The 20289-nt window shown below is 40.6% G+C and overlaps 1 protein-coding gene across 1 annotated transcript; it reads left to right on the top strand.

The window, feature by feature from the left end:
• Window positions 1-483: 483 nt before the first annotated feature.
• On the top strand, window positions 484-17519 carry CIMAP3 (ciliary microtubule associated protein 3). Its single transcript, XM_075263098.1, has 6 exons — window positions 484-538; window positions 3810-3952; window positions 7860-7958; window positions 12985-13118; window positions 14875-14992; window positions 17451-17519. Exons 1-6 carry the CDS (start codon window positions 484-486, stop codon window positions 17517-17519), a joined length of 618 nt encoding a protein of 205 aa, XP_075119199.1.
• The last annotated feature ends 2770 nt before the right edge of the window (window positions 17520-20289 follow it).

Below are 20289 nucleotides of genomic sequence, written 5' to 3'. Positions count from 1 at the left end.
CCACCCCTGCGACCACGGACCCCCCCTCCCCACACCCCAGCTTCGGCCTTTTTTCTGGGTTGGCCTAAGTCTAAGAAGGTTAGGACTTATTGTTACATTGTTCCCAGTGTTTAATCTTTCCATTCTCAACCATTACAAACTTCCAAGCTAAATTGGTATCTGCAGGTAATGTGATTAAGGCTGAGGGCCTTAATGGGAAAAAGCAGCCCAGTCATTTCTATGGGGAGCACACGTATGCCGGCTCCCATAGAAAGCAATGGGACCTGTTTTAAACGCTGCTGATTTGGAAAATTTACACGTTCAAAATCAGCCAGCGTATCCTCCGTGTGAAGGGGCCCTTACAGCCTGAAAAGAGCATTGTGTAGACAGCCAGTGCTAATGGCCCCAGATTTTTCAAAGGAATTTGTGGTATAAACAGATGCGTCGGAGGTCAGATTAGGGGCTGTCCTGTCTCAGGAAGTTAATGGGGAAGAACATCCCATCATGTACTTGAGTCGCAAGTTGAACACTGCAGAGAGAAATTACTCTACTGTAGAAAGTGAGTGTTTGGCAATAAAGTGGGCTGTAGACTCTCTCAGGTATTACTTGATGGGCAGAAAGTTCAGGCTCATCTCAGACCATGCCCCACTTAAATGGATGAGCAAACACAAGGTCAATAATGCGAAGGTAACAAGGTGGTTCCTGGCATTACAGGATTTTGATTTTGTGGTCGAACATAGACCAGGGAAGGCTCATTGCAATGCTGGTGCCCTGTCTAGGATCCACTGCCTCTTCTCTATAGGTGCCCAGCCCGTCGGCTTTGGGCAGAGGGGGGGGATATGAAGACAGGCAGAAGGAAAAATTATAGATGGCGGGTATCTTCCACTGAGGTGGCTGGTGTCTATAAGGTGACTGGCTGGAGTATGGGACCGGGACTTAGGCCGCTAATCCAGTCCTGATTTTGCTGGCTGACCCAAGTGGTCATCTATTAAAGAACTGAGGTTGCCCATGGGAAGGGGGTGTGGTTGTCTCTTGCAAAAGAAACCTGTTGTACACACTGTCCTGTGTGTGTCTGGAGGAGAAAGCCCTAAAAATCACCTGGTGGGTGAGCAAACCCTGAGGATTTACTTTCTTGTATCCTGAAGTAAGGATGTTATTATGTTATGTTATTTTGATTTATCCTTGTGCTGGAGAAAGCTATTTTAAGTTATTCTACTGCTGAAGAAAGCCATTTTGTTTTATATACTGATGGACTGTGTAAACTGCTTTCAATAAAGCTACAAGTGTGAGCTGACCACCCTTGCCTCCGTCTGATTTGACCTAGCAACTTGCCTTCTCTGAAGGTCCTGCATTTACAATATCCACTGATGACCCTTTTGGACCAATTCCTCATTTTTGGACATCTGATAATCCCACCTGAGAAGATTCATGTAAACTACTAGTAAAAAAAAAAATACATTTTCTTGTAAACCAGTAGCTTTTGCAGTATCAATGCATTTATACAATCTTTTAATATCACCTTTGTCCACAGACTCTTGTATCATAATCTGATCACCAAAAATGGCATCATCATCATCTCCATATACAGGTCTGGATTTAAGGTCCCTTTGGCTGTTGATACATCCATGGCATTTCTATTTTCTTTGATAACAAATAGGTTTTCCACTGCACAACTTGTCACTTTCTCAACTAATTCCTTTGCTCTGTTTACTCCACTGACACAGAAACCATCTTGACTGTCATTTACTGAGGGTAAAAATGATTTTCCTGGCTCATTCTCTGGTGCTGACATTCTTGCATGACAGGAGTCCTCTAGTAACTCTAAAGCCACTGGTCTGAGCCGCTGCTTTGCATACATTTTCTTGAGGGTATGCCTATTCATGGCCAAATTGCAACCCCCTTTTCAATGAGAGATATAGCTTTTCCCCTTTAATAAGCGTCTCGCTTGCTACTGGCATCCCAGAGGTCTGCAGATGTAACTCACAACTGTGTACCTCATCATTTGTAGAAGATATCTCAATGCAATTATGACACATAAAAGTTCGTATCATCAATGCTTCCCTCTAAGTAATGCAAAGGGAAAATGGCAAGAAGAAGCCTTCCATACCTACCACACAACAGAAGGGAGAATGGTTGAATATGTAAATAATCTGTTTTCCCTTAGTCCAAACAGCAGCACAACACATGGGTATTCCTGCCCCTGTGTGCTGATCAGGACCAGTGGAACTTTTAATCAATCAACTTACCCCCTATAAGAGGTCAGAGAAACCTCCCCCCCCCCCCCCCCCCCGGTGTTAATTATAAAGTATAAAACAGACAAAAAAAATTGTAAGGGTAGCTTGTGCTGCTGTTTGGACTAAGGGAAAACAGATTATATCCATAATCAACCATTCCCCTTAGGTCCAACAGCAGTACAACACATGGGAATGTAGCGAGGGACCTCTTGATACACTGTTGACAAAATAGAGAGCCTGAAGGCAGTTGCTTTCGAGTTGCACAGGTCTAATCTGTAATGCTTAATGAAGGTTGACTGAGACTTCCAAGTAGAAGCAGTACAGATCTGCTCTAACGAAACAGAACGCCTTTCTGCCCACGAGGCAGAAACCGCCCTGGTGGAATGGACACACACAAACTCTGGGACAGGGAGCCCCTGAGAGGAAAAAGAGACAGAGATGGCCTCTTATATCCATTTTGCCAGGGAAGGCTTAGAAGCAGTAAAGCCTCTTACCATGACCAGAGAAATTGACTAACTTCTTTCACCCTCCCTCCTAGAATTCCCTCTGTACATACATATGCAGCCTTTAGAAATTGTTTCTAGATATACCTGAAGAAGAAGCCGAGAGCTTCGAGACGTTGTAATCTGTCATCATTGTTCGTTAGCCATTAAAAAAGGTATCAACTAATCATTTGGACTGGATCTGAACAACAGCTGAAAACCTTCCATGAACAATTCAACCAGTTCCCACCATCAACCTGATGCTCAATTACTCCTTCTCTGAAATAAATTTCCTGGACACAGTCATCAAGATACAGGACAACAAAATTGAAACATTGCTGTATCGGAAACCAATTGACTGCCCTACCTACGTAGCATCACACAGAAAAAGAGTGTACCGGAAAAAATTGCGGTAACAACGCATCAAAGTTTTTCCCACAGCGCTTTTCCCAGAAAGTCTGCAGAGGTTTCCTTCAATTATACCTATAGGGAAACTTCCAGCATTTCCATAGGTATAATTGATATACAGCGTTTCTGCTGCGTGTATTTCTCTGTAATCTGTTGATAGTATTCGCTAGTGACTTTCCATCACAGGCAAACCGCGGTGTTTATGCCACGTGGGGCCCCGGCCTATGGCATTTTTCTGGTGTAAATGATGATTGAAATCTCATAACCTGAAATCTACACTACCTTGATGCTGATGTAGACTTCACATTAGACACACAGACACTCAGAAGATGTGCAGACAGTGCTGGTTGATGTAATCCGGTATGTGACCAGCAGGGGGAGACTAAACCTAGTTATAACCTGGGCCTGTGACCATAGAAACGGAATGTACACAAACTTGTAGCCTGAATGGAGCGTTCACCAGGTATAGCTGCATTAGGACATCTAAAGTCTATTTAGCTCATTTTACTTAAAATAACTAGTTCAGAACAAAAAATAATAATTCTCTTTTAGTTCCTCAAAATAACTTTGTGACTACGAGGGAGATTTATTCACAGAATACTGTACATAAACAGATTTCACTTTATTTCACTTTGCATCATTGTTTTGTATATTAGTTTTTTCCATTTTTTTTATTTACATGCTTTATTCTGGTTGTACACTTTAGAAGTCTTGAAGAACGTCTGCTTTGGCAGTACCCAGGAAAGAAAACATTTCCCTTATTCCTGTGCCCCGGACCGTCTGGGTAATGATCTATCCCCTATCAGAGGAGCTCCAAACCGTGGGCCTGGATGTTACAACAATGAGGAGGTGGGTTCGTATTTACATCTTTCGTGTTCACACATAGCAGATTTCTGCTTTTTTTCAGCAGTTTTTGTGCAGTAGGAATATTCAGCATGCAAACAATACATGGAAGTGGCTGGAATTGTGAAAATCCCTTTGTGTACTTTTCTGGCCAGTATGCAACAGGATCTCTTTTTCAGCTATATTAGTAAACCTAGTCAAGTATGTATTCAAATATAGGGGCATCTAGCAAAAACTTAAAGGGGTTTTGTGGCACTTACATATTAATGACCCAGACCCGTGATGGCGAACCTATGGGACGGATGCCAGAGGTGGTACTGAGGGCCCTCTCTGTGGGCACCCATCTGTGGAGCAAAGTGTACTGGGTGGGGGCCACTGTGGAGCATATTGTACTGTGTGGCGGCCTCTGTGGAACAGATTGGACAAAGGGGGGCCCCTTCACTGTTTACTGTATATCATACAGTATCTGTTTTATAGTAGACATGATATTATTACGGATTATAGCAACATTGCACAGTCACTATAAAACAGATCTGTGCGATGCAGTACAACGTTATTTGTATAATTGAAAGCTCGGTAAAACCCCATTGTCTGCAATTGTGGATCCACACAGTATTAAGGTTAAATTGTCGTGTTGGCACTATGTGATAAATTAGTGGGTTTTGGGTTGCAGTTTGGGGATTCGATCTCTAAAAGTTTCGCCATCACTGATCTAGACCTTGGGATAGGTCATCAGTATGTAATTGATGAGAATCTGACCTACAGGACCCCCATTATTTAGCTGTTTGATGAGGCCCTGGTGCTCAGTGTTGATGTGGCTTCTTCTTTGTGCCGATAATGTTGCGTTCATCAGGCACAGGGTACAGCAGCAGCTCAGTACCATATATATAGAGAGAGAGATATGGAAGTCCAAAGACAGCACCAGCAAAGGTATGTGTGCCAGCCCAAGGATACATACAGGTCAAGTATAAAAATACAAATATAGAGCACACTGCAATAAAGTAGTGAAAAAAGTGGGTTTTATGTCCCCAAATACACAAGTGACATTTCAGCCCTATCTAAGTCTTATTCAAGCAGTAAATGGATTATACAAGCATTTTTTATAGTGTGTAAGATAAATTGATGCTTAATAAACAATCATGTACAAAAGTGACAAATCTCAAATCACATATACAGTATGATATCCTACTAATGTTATAAAGGTGAACGTTTGTGAGTTTGGATGTTTGTGTGTTTGGATGTTTGGATGTTTGTTCCTCAATCACGCAAAACACGCTCCACCGATTTGGTTGAAATTTTCCACAAACATAGTTACTACACTGAATCGCGCAATAGGCTACTTTTCGAAACAATAGCGCACGTACATTTTTCCCAGGACCCCCACAAAACCCAAACTCACATCACTATCTCTGCAATCTCACACACTTTGGACCATAGCAAGCCACAAAATTCATATTACCCTCTACAGCAGAGGTCAGCAACCCCTGGCACACGTGCCAAGAATGGCACTCCTGCCATATTTCACTGGCACGCCAGCAGCACAGGACCTGCAAGAGTTAAATGAAGTCCGAGCGTCCCTTCAGTGCTCTGCTAGAGCTGAGGCATAAGGACACTCCCCTTTGAGAGGGGTGCAGGAAACCCAGGGGGTGGAGCTTAATCGCTCAGGTCTCTGCCTGCTATAGTGATAGCTCCTGCCGTCTGCATCCTGCAAACATTCCCCGAGGAGGACAGGAAGCTGCTAGCAAACTGAAAGTAAGAAACACACAGCTACCTTCCTTTAGTTCCTATTCTCCATTAATGTCAGGCATTTGGGGTTATTAGTTTAGTATTAGTAACTCCATGTGCCTCACATTAATAGGAATAAACCCCATCATGTCCCTCATATTAACCCCTGTGTGCCTCACATTAATAGGAGTACACCCCATCATGTCCCTCATATTAACCCCTGTGTGCCTCATATAAAGGTTATTAATATGTGAGACATATGGAGGTACTAATAAAAGACCTCAATAATGAAGATACTTAATTATTACCTCCAAGTCTCTCACATATCAGTAACTCTTACACAAGGGTTAATGTGAGGGACATGATGGGGTTAATTACTATTAATAAGAGGCACATGGAGTTACTAAACTGTCGTGCACAGGGCCAGACTTTATGTGGCTTGCTCAAGAGTATCCTGTGCCCAAAACTTACATGTACTGGCGGAAAATAACAAGTCATACAATGTCGTATATCGAAGTATATTAACTTGAAATACCTCTGTCCCAAAGACACTATGTACAGTTTATAACAACACCGTATAGCAGCTGAAATACAAATTACATTAATCACAAAAGTCTCACGTATTCTCAGAATTACAGCAAATACAAGATACAAAGTTACATTTTATATCCCATACCTTTTACACACTACTAAAACTTTACCCGCGCCTGTATATACCCACTTCTACAATCACTGCAGACGAAGTCGCGGGTACCAGCTAGTATGTCATGAAGTCTGTGTACAAAAAAAAACCATGAAAAAGTATCAAAACCTCCATAAAAGTACATAAGTACCATGAATGTGAGATTAAAGACAGGTGCAGCATTATTGAAGAGGACTTTTCATGTCCTCAGTCACATGCAGTTTTATATACCAGTAGAAAGCTGACAGCGCAATGAATTCAGCACACTGTTGGCTTTCCCGTTATGTGCCCTGGGTGAAGAGATATTGGTGCATTTGCAGATAGTTCTTCACTGTCAGAACGCTGAGTGGTGAGGAACGCCCCTCCAGTACTAGTCTATGGACGAGTACTGTACAGGAGTACAGTATAGCGCTACAAAGAGAAGAGTACTGTCAGGAGAGGCATTCTCAGTTAGACTCTCAGGCACTCTTCAGACACTGAAGAGCTATCGGTAATTGCACCGATATCTCTTCACCTGGGGCATAAAACGGGTAAAGTGACAGTGTGCTTTATTCAGCGCACTGTCGGCTTTCTAGTGGTATATAAAACCGCATGTGACTGAGGACATGAAAGGTCCTCTTCAATAATGCTGCACCTGTCTTTAACTTCACATTCATGCTACTTATGTACTTTTATGGCGTTTTTGATACTTTTACATGGGTGCTCACCTGGTAGCTGATGGAAATTTCAACCATCTTGCACACCAGAAAACTGGAGTAAATTATGATAAATCTGTCAATGACCCCGTGTCTAAAATGACCACAGCAATAACTTCTCCAGAAATGTATTGGTTATGCAATACAGTACTGCGCTAAATCGGTCACTCACTCACGTCTCCCCTCCCAGTACCCGCCCACACTCTTCTAAGCCACAAGCCCCGCCTTCTCCCAGCATCTCTAACACTACCCTAGGGAGGCGGGGGTGCGCATGGCGCTCTGAAGGCATATGAATAACAGAGAAGAGGAACGAGAAGAACGGGGAGCGGTAGCGGCAGCGGATCTCTGCAGGTAAGTTGAGCGATCGGGATCGAAATTCCATTCCTGATCTTTTTTAGGCGGGATCGGAACCCGGATCGTGATCGTGAAATTTACTCGATCACCAATCGGGATCCGATCTTTTCCGATCCCGATCGCTCAACCCTACTCACTTTCTTAACTCATTAAAGCATCTGAACAAGACTTTATAGTGACTTTGAAGCTCTGTTCATGTGATCCTTCTGTCCGAGATATACGTCAGACGGTTTTCACTTACCTCCTTTTAAAACCAAGCATAAACCTTAGAAAAGTACATTTGGCAGTTAAAAAAAGTATAGCAATGCTTAGCAATCCATCAGCCTCTGACTGCTGACACTTGTTAGATTGTCTAGCAGACTACAGTAAGCATTGTGATAAGAGATAAATGGAAATCTTGTAAATTAAGGACCATTTACCATTTCTTTTAATACTTATAGTTGTTATGCGTTAATAGGTTACCAGCCTAGAATATCTTCTGGAAAGAAGACCTATGAGTAAGAAAGGGTACACAATGGGAGCCAGGACAGCACCCCGCTTTCCAAAAGACAATAAGGTAATAGCTCGATCTGAGCAGAAAAGACAACTACAAGCTAGCTGGCCATAGAAATGGGCGACATTTTAGTGTATTAAGCTTGACAGCAGAGTAATACCTTGCAATATACAGTATGAGTTTATCATTTTCAATCTTGTAGGCAATAGCAGACATACTAGGCAGAAACATAAAGAAGAATTTCAATAAATTTCATTTGAGTGACCATAACTGCCTTAGGAGTGAATTTTTTTTATCATAATTCGCCTTCCTTTCTGAGATTGTGTACTTGTGTAAACCTAGTTTAATAATATGCTGACCAGCACATACATATAAAATCCATGTAGTTGCACATCTGCTGTACATGTTTCAGAAATACCAGTCTTTAGCCATAATCATTAAATATAAAGTTATTCTAGCATATAATGTAATCTGTATTGTAATATGTGTAATTTTCTGGTTATGTAATACATATACTCTTTTGGGAAGCTGTTCTTAAGGAAGATCCTAAAAAGGCTGTTCAGATTTTTAGAAAAAATAAAGGTTGCTAAGAAAGTGGCTGTTTTCCGGATACATGCTATGGTGCATAAGGTGTTTACATACTTCACTATGGACACTTTGGAGCAAACAGGTCATCACTGTTTCATTGTGCAAGAAGGAATGGCTTCTTTTCTGTGTTTTCTAGAAAACTAGAGCTATAGTTAGAAGCAGGTTGCTGTACAGAACCTTTTGCTCGTGTAGTCTAATTAGTGGGCAGTCCCATCTCAAAAGACCTCAGGATCACAGAACTAAGACTTTATGAACTTTCTGATTATTGTACCTCTCCACAGCTGAACAATGCAGAAACATGGCTGAGAAGTGCCCTGAATTTAGTATTGGTTGCAAAGGCAGTCCCTAGGTCCCAGATGTCACCCAGGTCACGACAGTGGAAAAAGTCAGAGAACCGAGGAAAGGATAAAGAACATAGCCATTCCTGTTTGTGTCTAATGTGTCATACTTGTGGAACTAGTTTCTGTATTTGTATATGACATTTTAACCCCTTCCCGCCGATGGCATTTTTTGATTTTCGTTTTTCGTTTTTGACTCCCCTCCTTCTAAACCCCATAACTTTTTTATTTCTCCGCTCCCAGAGCCATATGAGGTCTTAATTTTTACGGGACAAATTTTTCTTCATGATGCTACCATTAATTATTCTATATAATGTACTGGGAAGCAGGAAAAAAATTCAGAATGGGGTGGATTTGAAGAAAAAATGCATTTCTGCGACTTTCTTACGGGCTTTGGTTTTACGGCATTCACAGTGCAGCCAAAATGACATGTCCCCTATATTCTGTGTTTCGTTACGATTCCAGGGATACCAAATTTATTTGGTTTTATTTACATTTTGACCCCTAAAAAAAATTCCAAAACTGTGTTAAAAAATTTTTTTTCTAAAAGTCGCCATATTCCGACGGCCGTAACTTTTTTATATGTAAGTGTACGGGGATGCATAGGGCGTCTTTTTTTGCGTGGCCGGGTGTACTTTTTAGTTCTACCATTTTCAGAAAATGTTATTGCTTTGATCACTTTTTATTCAAATTTTTATCAGAATCAAAACAGTGAAAAAACGGCGGTTTGGCACTTTCGACTATTTTTCCCGCTACGGCGTTTACCGAACAGGAAAAATATTTTTATAGATTTGTAGAGCGGGCAATTTCGGACGCGGGGATACCTAACATGTATGTGTTTCACAGTTTTTAACTACTTTTATATGTGTTCTAGGGAAAGGGGGGTGATTTGAACTTTTAATTCTTTTTATATTTTTTTTATATTTTTTTTTAACTTTTTTTTTTTTTTTTTTTTTTTGCATTTATTAGATCCCCTAGGGGTGTTGAACCCCAGGGGGTCTGATCACTAATGCAATGCATTACAATGCTAATGCATTGCAATGCATTGCAAAAAAGCATCCTTTCTTTTGCAGGCTGCATAGACCAGCCTGCAAAAGAGAGGCTTTGCAGACAAGCCTGGGAGCCTGTACAAGGCTCCCGGCTGTCATGGCAACGGGACGTCAGCCCTGGAGTATGCTCCAGGAGCCGGCGATTCCGGCCAAAATGGCGGCGCCCGTGCGCCACCGGGAAAATGGCATCCGGGGACCGATCGGAGGCATTAGAGCCGGTTGTCTACTGCTTAAAGCAGTATACACCTGGCGGCTATGGTGGCCGGCCGGCTCCCGGGCCGTTACAGACCCGACATGCGCCGTACTATTACGGCGCATGTCGGGAAGGGGTTAAACTATATTAGTTAAAGTTATATAGTTATAAAGTTATATTTTAATATGTTTTCCCATATCAGCAGATTTTTGACTATTTGATGAACAGGAAACTATGAAGTACGTACTCACAATATAGAGTTTGCTTTGTTTTGTTTTTACATAAAGAGATAACAGACAGGGCTTTATCAGCAAATTGCAATTAGCTGAACTGATTGTCCTGCAGGCAGGAGACTACTCAATCCTCCCCCACAGAAAGCAGTGATTGATGTCATTTGTCCTGTCTTATAAGGTCCAGCTCCATGGAAATCAGGTGTAAACAATGGCAGGAATAATTTCATATAACAGGCAAACAAAGCTAAAGCAATATATTTAGGAAAACTCTTTAATTTATATAAGCTAGCAGTAAAGATAGGATCTTGAGATAGGAATAACTCTTTAACACTGCTGTTTTGAATACTGATCGAGGTGGACTGTACTGGGTCAGTAGTTTTTTCTTGATCTATTTCTGGATGTTTTCACATGTTGCTGTGTTGTGCTATTGTTTTTTTTTATCATTAGTATGGTAAGTGAGGTATTTTCTTAAAAGACTTTCATACAGAAAAAATACATACCATCCTTCAGTGCTTCCTTTAAGGAACTCACTAAGGTATACAAAAAGCATATAATTTCATGGTGTGAAGTACAGTGTCTTGAAGGTTACATTTGAAATAATTTTGTGCCTCTGGGTCTTACAATTATATTAATCCCAACAGTCATAGTTCAACTTTGCATAGCAAGTGGAAGAAGGAAATGACTAAAGGATCCATGCATTTTATGCAGCTTCTGCATGAGGAATAAAAATCTAATTTGGGACTGGTTGAAATTCAACTAAAGGAACAAATGGAAATCACTAAATACTTTTCCTCAAAACGTGCATTTGTAGTAAAAGGAATCCAGTACCAGAGTTAATTTAGAGAGGTTCCAGTATCACTAGAAGACATGAAAATATAAGCAGTTTACCCACAATCTGCAAGACTTTAAGGATAGAACCTCATCCACAGAGACAGACAAATAAGGGGACATTAGAACGAACAAGATAGGGGAATGGAGAGGGAAAGGGGTACTAGGTCAGGAATAAGAGGAACACTGGGTCAAACTCACAGCATGACATCCAAGTGTCATTCTCTGTCTTAATGAATTCATAGTGATGCAGAAATGTATATTTTTTTAAAAAAAGGGTTATCATTAGAGATGAGTAAGTAGTACTCGAGCGAGTAGGTATTCGATCGAATATTACAGTATTCGAAATATTCGTACTCGGTCAAAAACCACGCGGTAAACGCAGTAAAAATTCGATGCCCCTCCTACCTTCCCTGGCGCTTTTTTTACACCAATAAATATGCAGAGGAGGTGGGACAGGAACTACGACAATGTAGGAATTGAAAAAAAAAACGTATACAGTCATTCGCTAGCTAAATAAGGTGACCTCCACTCTATAAGAATCAGTCAGTTTCGGTTCAGATGCGACTGTGAAGTAGAGAGGGATAGACGTTCTGCCAGGGTTAGCTAGGAATTAGAATTATTTAGGCAGGAATCTTACACCAACAGCTCTTATGAGAGCTAAACTTAGATCTACCACTGCTTGAAGATTATACGCCATCTGTATATACAGTCTTTTTGCAACTAATTTTCCCAAAAGTCCTTGTTAGGGCTCTAATTCTGTACCACCTTTTCCCCAATCTACCTTTCCCATCTCCTGTCCTATACCTGTTGTAAGCTAGGTGTATACTTGCTATACAGTACACTTGTATACATCTAACATACAGAGGTTTGTGCGCCCAATATACCTTTCCCATCTCCTGTCCTATACCTGTTGTAAACTAGATGTATACTTGCTATACAGTGCGCTTGTATACATCTAACATACAGAGGTTTGTGCGCCCAATATACCTTTCCCATCTCTTGTCCTATACCTGTTGTAGGCTAGGTGTATACTTAATATACAATACACTTATATACATCTAACATACATAGGTTTGTGCGCCCAATATACCTTTCCCAACTCCTGTCCTATACCTGTTGTAAACTAGATGTATACTTGCTATACAGTGCGCTTGTATACATCTAACATACAGAGGTTTGTGCGCCCAATATACCTTTCCCATCTCCTGTTCTCTAACTGTTGTAAGCTAGGTGTATACTTGCTAGACAGTATGCTTGTATACATCTAACATACAGAGGTATTTGGGCGCTATATACCTTGCCCATCTCCAGTTATATATATGTACTAGAAATGCATAAGGCTAGTGGAAAGGGACGAGGACGGGGGAGTGGAAATGCAGCTGGGGGCCAAGGCTGTGGTCAAGCTGCGGATCCAATGTCTACTGGTGAGGGACAGCCAGCATTGTGCTCATCCACAATCCCTTGCTTGATGGCACACAACAAGTGCAGTTAGTTTTGGTGCCTGATGTGCTATTTAAGCTCTATAATGTCAGTAGGGCAGTGTCGGGCAGGGGGTCATGATTCAGAGCTCCAGTCACAGGCAGACAGTATCAGAGCTCAGAAACACATCACTTTCCTGCCCTTGCCTGACACCACCCTCCTGATGGTGCAGAGATTAAATAACATATCAGGCACCAAAACTAACAGCACTGATTGCTGGGAAAAGGTGGGGGCTAGAGTAAAAATTCTGAATCAGCAGAGCAGCTCCTAGTAATTGATGTAAAGAGCTAGACTTGTTGCAGGTGGTGAAAGGTCCTCTTTAAATGTTACCAGCTTATACTCATTTAAATTCTTTGTAAACATGTTATATTCTTTTAGATGTATTCACCTAGTCCATCGGAATATCAATCATTCTGGTCCAGAGAGCGCACATTTTCAGCAAGCTATGCTCCATTTGACATCAAAGCTGCACGATTTCCAGACAAGAAGACAGATACTATCCTAAATCCCAGGTAACATGGAAGCTTGGTATCAAACAGCCAAGGTGCTTTTTATGGGACTTTTTGCTGAGCATTATCATACCTTTAGATCACTCAATCAAGGCTGAGGCCCCACGTTGCGGAAACGCAGCTTTTTTTATTGCAGATTTTGCTGCAGTTTTTTGAGCCAAAGCCAAGAATGACTAAAAAAGGAATTGAAAATATATAAGAAGCTCTTACACTTCTCCCTTCTGCTCAATCCACTCCTGGATTTGGCTCTAAAAACCGCAACAAAATCTGCAACTAAAAAAGTTGCGTTTCTGCAACATGGGGCTTTAGCCTTAATCTGCAAATGAAAACTTGAGGTTCTAGTCGCCCTATTGCACTTGAATCTTAGTTTCATATTAATTCAAACTGAATTTTTCAATGAAAATCTAAAGGTGTATGATTTTTATTTGATATTTCAGTTCTCTGGTGACAGACTCACTTTAACCACCTAAGGACACAGCAAATAATCACCTTAAAGTGAGTCTATAATTGAAAACAGTGCTTTTGAGCTAAACACATGTCTTTAAAAAGAATATTGTACTACTACCTTTACTTATTCTGTTACCCCGCCATTTTTTTTAAACCGCTTTATTTCTTTATGCAAATTAACCCCACGGAGCACCCTGGGCATTCTCCAAGGCCTCTGAGCACCCCACCACATCATACTTTTAATAACGCCCCTCCACTTTTTGTGCTCCGTCTGCCCTCCTCCTCTCCGGATATTCTGTCACGCTGTTCGAGTTCAGTTCAAAGCTCAGTTCTCCAGAGAACTACACCAAAATGGCAGTACTGCACATGTCCGGGCTGCCATTTTGATGTAGTTCTCTGGAGAGATGAGCATACTGAGCAGTATGCTGTTCTCCAGAGAACTACACCAAAATGGCCGCTCAGACATGTGATAAAGTATCATCTGCCGCAATATCTGCCTCCCTTTGAATACAGCTTGAGACATCCTGATGATTAGGCCCGTTTGTCCGCCATGTGAACTTAACATTAGTTCTTAATGTAGTAATGTTAACCAGTAACTGGCATATTGGCCTGTCTAACCACTGTTTGCAACCTAAGTCTTTCTTAAGCCTCTAGCAAAACAAAGACATTTCTGTCCAGAAAAAACTTAAAGAGGTCGCCCATGAAAAAAATGTTTTTTCTCTGGATGGCATGGAAGGTGAAAAATAAAGGGAAAAAAAACATACCTGTCCCCGTTACTCTGGTGTCCAAGGAAAGGAACTGGGACAGGTAACATATGCGTGTGATGTCCTGTGTCCTTTCCTTAAGCCTCAGTGGTCATGAGCAGCAGGGACTTCCACCCCGGGAGTGGACTGGGACTTTCACCTTCCCCATACTCAAAAGAATAAACATGTTTTTCTGGACAACCCATTTAAGGTAATAAGATGCACAAGAACCGCCATAGCAGCTGTGGCCCTTTTTTTTTTTTAAATAGGCTGTTACATGTGGAGTTAATCCCAGAAAATCATGGGCCCTATTTACTTACCAATCCCCTTTCCTGCTCATTGCCGCTTCCGTTTCCCCTTCTGCCCTCCATGGGGCCCATATCAGGTCATTGGAACTCAATTGTAGAGAAAGGGGAAGCGGAGTTGGCCGTGAGCAGTAACGGGGATTGGTAAGAAAGAGTAACACAGTGAAGATTTTCATCGCAATTTTTTCTATTACAATATGTGTCTAGTTTAACAATTTCCTCACCTTTGTTACTAAATAACAAAAACCAATGTATGAATTTTAGTCCCGGGACATATGAACATTCTACAAAGCTGGGCAGAAAGGTCTCTTGGCCTGGAAGATTTGGATCACCTGAGTGGTCAGAAGTGTCATCTCTTGAAAAAAGAACGCTAAGGTCAAAGGTAAGAGTCACAGTGTACCATAGGAAATAACCTGTAACATGTTTGGCAGCTTTCTTCTACTTAATGGTGTAACAGAACATCTACATAACAAGACAACATGCATTAATAGAAAGTAACAGACTGTAACATCTCTGCCTGTTCGGGTCACTGCACCACCCTCTGCTCGCGTGCTGCGGCGCAGGAGGCGGGTGCAATTTGGTTCTTGGATTAAAGTTTTTGGTCGCACTGTGTGAACTCAGCTCTAGTTCTGTGATTGCATTTGCACCACACCCGTCTTCTGCCAATGTTTCCTCTGTCCATTAAGTGGTTAATCTGGCCTTGCCCTGTGATTGACAGCTGCCTTCCTGTGAACTCCATGGGCGGGTTCTTCCTCCCTATTTAGCCTTGGTTCCCATTCACACCAGTGCTTTCTATTGCCGTGTGCATACCTGCTCTTACTGTCCCTTTTTGCTTATACTATTATCCTTGACCTTTGGCTTCCCTCATTGACTATTCTTTTGACTCCGATTTGGCACTTCATCGCTCGACTGTTACCGAACCCTGGCTAGCTGACCTCCCATTGTTGTCGTTTGTCTTGTCTGCGTTTTGTGATTCACATATTCAGGGAGGGACTGTCTTCGTGGTTGTCGCAAATTACCTAGAATAGGGTCTGGCAATAGGAAGGGAAAGTTGGGGGCTTCAGTTTAGGGCTCACTGTCTCTTGTGCCCCGCCCCAGGGTTTTAACAGTTACTGAGGAATTGCTGTCCTAGCAATTCCCTTACACAGACGTTTGTAAATGATGGAACAAATGGGCTGTTGGTAAGTATGGGTGTATTTTTAGGATTCACATTTTCTCCTATTATAAAACTTTTAATTGAAAGACCATACAAAATAGGTAAACAGGGAGCCATTGGTAGCCAAGGAAAAGAGAAGACACCTGAACCTGCTTCTAATTATAAAATTCAAAGCTCCAAGATAACCTAAAGAGGTGGGAAGCCGTTGTAAGGCTGCTTTCACACGGAGTTAACACGCCGCTCATTCTGACACGTAAACACTTTCAGAGTGAGTGGAGTAAAACAGAATTCCGTTGACTTCAATGGGTATCACATTGAAAGCAATAGGTAAAAAAGCCTCCCATTGACTTCAATGGGTAGCGCACGTAAGACAGAACCCATTGAAGTCAATGGGATTCTGTTTTACTCTGCTCACTCTGAACATGTTTACGTGTCAGAATGAATGGAGTGTTAACTCCATGTGAAAGCAGCCAAAGGTATACTAAGAACTGTGGGTATGGATCTTAACCTCCAGACTCCTCCCTGATCCTGGAGCTTCATTAAGCAAGCCTAGATCAAGGGCTAAAACCAACCCCCTAAAAGTACAGGTTGCAGTACTTAATGCCTTTCTGAACTCAAGATTGATGGATCAACTAACTGATCCTCAAAATATTTTCCGTTGGGCGTCCAGCAGTTCATTCAACGGTTCCTCCCTAGTACTCAAACTTAAATCATACTCCACCTTTGAGTTATTAGAGGAGAGCAACCTAAAATTGTTGACTCTAAAAATTACCCTTCTTCTAGTGGTTATTACATTTAGAAGAGCGGGTGAGATTCAGGCTTTTTCTAGTAAATCCTTATACCTCACCATCCTGGAAGACAGAATTATCTTAAAGTATCACTGATACTTCCTGCTTAAAGTAGTGTCTAAATTCCACTGCGCCCATGAAGTCTGTCTCCCAACCATTTGTCAGCATCCCATTTCAGACAGGGAGAAGTCCTGCAATGAACATCCACTCACAAAGCTTCCATCAAATAGGGTAGCAGCTGCTGATGTTCTGAATGCACAGATAAGGCTGCCAGCCAGAAAGTTACACTATGGTCATGACATACTATTAGATCAGGCTGATGTGTAGCAGCTCTGTAAGTACACCCCACAAGTTCTGACCTTCACCCCATTTTTTGCATCATCACAAAACTTGGCTGGAAGAAAAAACATGAAGTATTAATTGCAATTTTGGATAAAAAATGACAACCCAGAACTTGTGTTGAGGGTATTTAATATTTATTATTGCTTACCTTTTTATGTCCTTTTAATACCGCTTGTGTTCTGCAATTTATAAAAAGTTTTACACTTCACACTTTTAACTGCTTATGATACAGCTGGAAAAAATATATATATCTCAAAAAAGCAGAAACCCTTCTCTGGCCAAATGGGTTCCTAATAGAAAAAGAAATCCATTCTGCCAGCAACTTGTGTCGAAAATTTATTCAAAAGGCAGTACACTGGTAGATTGGATTTCTTTTTCTACATACTGTAAATGTGTGTGTGTGTGTGTGTGTATATATATATATATATATATATATATATATTTTATTCTATCATTATCTTTTTACTATGTCTTCTTAGTAGAAAGCAATGTTCAGGTTTTCTGGTTTATTTCCGATTAGCTTTTCTCATTGCTTTCTTTTCTTCTCTTTACAGCTTCTAACAGACAAAGAATTTCGGAAGTTTAGAAATCAAGTGGCATATTTCAGTCTGTATTACGATTAAATGGGTTTAAACTAAATTATATAAGTCTTTATTTTTAACATGCAACAACCCTTTACTTTTCTGTTGTCATTTAATTTTTCCAAGAACTCTTATAAGTTTTGTAAATTTAATTTAAACACATTTTGGTACATTAAATAGCATGTATCTATTTACTGTATTTATTTTAATATTTTTATTTTTGTATTTACTGTATTTTTATTTGTATCTATTTACTGTACATTATTATTGTACAGTATATTTGTACAAAGAATATAATTACTAAGGTGGAGTTCACACTATCTTCGGTGTCAGACAGCTAGTGTCCGATACTAATGTCCACGAAAGATTTTACATGTAGGATTTAGCTGTGCACTTGAAAAATCAGACACGTTTGTAAACGGACATTTAAGGACACCCACAGACACTAAAGGACACTACATGGTGTCCCATTTAAAATCATGCAAATTGCAAACGGAAGCAGCTAGTGTGAACCTTGCTTAAGACCTCCATAATTTAATACTAAGGGAACGTTCACACTAAGGACTTTGCTATGAATTTGGGTGTGGTTTCTGCTCCTGAATCCATGGCAAATTCTGTCCATGGGAGACAGAGATTGAAGTAAGATGCTGAAAAAATTCAGCGACTGATTAAGCCACAGATTCCGCAGCTCGAAATTCCATTCCAATCATCTTGGCCTAATCAGCAGCAGAAAGCCATGTGATCATTTACCTCTGGGACCTCATCTATTGGGAGAAGAGGGGTCTAGTGATCCCTTTTGACTGATTCCCAGCTGGTACAGTCTACATACAGTTTAACTGATGTGTGACCTCTCCATTGAGATTGATGGTAGTTACAGAAAGAGCAGCGTAAGTGGTTAAATCCCACCCTGTACTTTAAACCATCTAGAAATGAGCAAAGGGAAGTCCTTGAAACAGTGCACAAAAGAGAGTAATACTATCAGAAAAATAAATGTGGGTTGAAGTAAACCTAAAACATAACGTTTAATGGTTTCATTAATTATAAAGGATTATATAAATATTTCATAGACACTGTGGTCTCTCAGGCTAAAGAACATTTTTTTTTAATTTCTGAAGAAATTGTTCTTTTGCCTGAGAGATTTTAAAGATATTAAAAACACCATAGATAATCCTATCTCCAGAACCGCACCATTCAAACAATTCAAAACAGCATTTGGGAATCTTATTAACCTTTTAAGAGTTTAATGTAAATTAAAACAATATTGAAGTGAAATTTAGACATTGTTTTTACAATAATACCTTCATTTAGCTCTAAAATTTACACATTCACTTGGGGTTACAGGGATTCTATAATTAAAAAAAAAGTTTTTAAACTAAAAGCACGTTGGAATAGCCTTTAGATAGGCTATTCATCTCTAACTTTTATTTTGCAGGTCCACGCCACCTTTTTTTTTTAAAGTTTTCTTCTTTTCTTAATTATGTTAATTGTGCTCAGAGAGCTTCATCACAGCTTACAGTGCCGCCTCTCTCTTCTCATACTGAGGTGTCTACTCCTTTTCTACCAAGCTGCCACTTCGTGTTGGGCAGAGCCCACTGCACATGTTGCATAGGTCATTTTCTGGTGTTCTTATGTAAGAGACCACTGCAAATTGGGCGACAGAACATGCGCAGTTGGCAGTTCCATTGGCTATTTGCAGGCTGTATGGTCTGTTCACTTCCTGGTTTTCTCGGTAAATTGGTGGGCGGGGTTTCACTTGCTGTCTCACAGACAATGCCAGCTCTGCTATCTCTCTTCATAGCAGTACATGTTTGCAGTTAGTAAGGAGGGATGGTTGTAAATAAATTAGCACAGTATCACTGTATAATTATGTCAGTTCTCCTATCAGAGTGATGTTGATGGTTAAGGCAGATGTTCTGATTGCTGGTTGCCAGAAATGTGGCTTAAGACCCCCTGTTTTTGGAACGTAAGCCATGTTTCTCTATCTCTTTCGAGTGCCACCATGGCCACGTCTCTCTGTTTAGTTTTTTTAAATTACTTATCTTAAATTACTTATATCTCTAAATCTCCTTTTCACTGAAACTTTACTTTTACTTTATTCTGCTTTTATCCAACTGCAACAAATTGAACCCACACTTTATATATTCAGGCAGTGCCAGGTATTATTCTAGCACAATATATAATCAAAACCTTGATATTTCTATTCTATTGGGACAATGACTGGTTACAGATATCGTAACTAAAGATGAGCAAATAGAAGCTTACAAAGTGGAATTCGAATTTCAGAAATATTTCATTTGCATCTAATCCGCATTTCCTCACACTTTGTGGTAATGAATTGAAGTAGTGATCTCTTGGGAGCAAGACCTGAGTCGCAAGGAAGAAGAGGAGCGAGGAGGACGCTGCAGACTGCTGGATACCCAGAAGTGGTAAGGCAAGGTGAGTGTAAGTGTTATTTTGACACAAGACACTTGTTACGCCACTGGCAATATAGCAACCTAGACAATATTAGCAGAACCCTGCTCATGTATTATGAGGAATTGTACAGGGTTACATCATCTGACCTGAATAAGATACACTCTTTTTTTAAGAGCTTCAATTTTTAACCCCTAAACAACCCTAAATTTGGTAACTTACATTGATAAGAGCGGGCTTCTCCATGCAGGGGTTATAGTTTGGCAGTTCCTTCTTGATAAGGAAGGCTCTTAGTTTTCTTATTAGCACTGTGATCAGCAAAATGTAACTATTTATGGTCATTACAGGGAAGCGAAAGGAACTTCTGAAGAAGGATTACATTGTGATTTCATGTTATTCT

This window comes from Leptodactylus fuscus, chromosome 2, assembly GCF_031893055.1.
Source record: "Leptodactylus fuscus isolate aLepFus1 chromosome 2, aLepFus1.hap2, whole genome shotgun sequence".
Lineage (NCBI taxonomy): Eukaryota > Metazoa > Chordata > Amphibia > Anura > Leptodactylidae > Leptodactylus > Leptodactylus fuscus.
The sequence above is the reverse complement of the archived record's forward strand: the minus strand, read 5'-3'. Positions and strand labels throughout refer to the sequence as shown.

What these genes read in the sequence shown, in the direction of transcription:
- CIMAP3 (XM_075263098.1), top strand. Translation starts at nt 484, where the DNA reads ATGTACTTGAGTCGCAAGTTGAACACTGCAGAGAGAAATTACTCTACT. An exon ending in GCTTTCCAAAAGACAATAAG is followed by an intron (nt 7,959 to 12,984) that starts GTAATAGCTCGA and finishes ATATTCTTTTAG; the next exon opens with ATGTATTCACCTAGTCCATC. An exon ending in AAAGAACGCTAAGGTCAAAG is followed by an intron (nt 14,993 to 17,450) that starts GTAAGAGTCACA and finishes TTCTCTTTACAG; the next exon opens with CTTCTAACAGACAAAGAATT.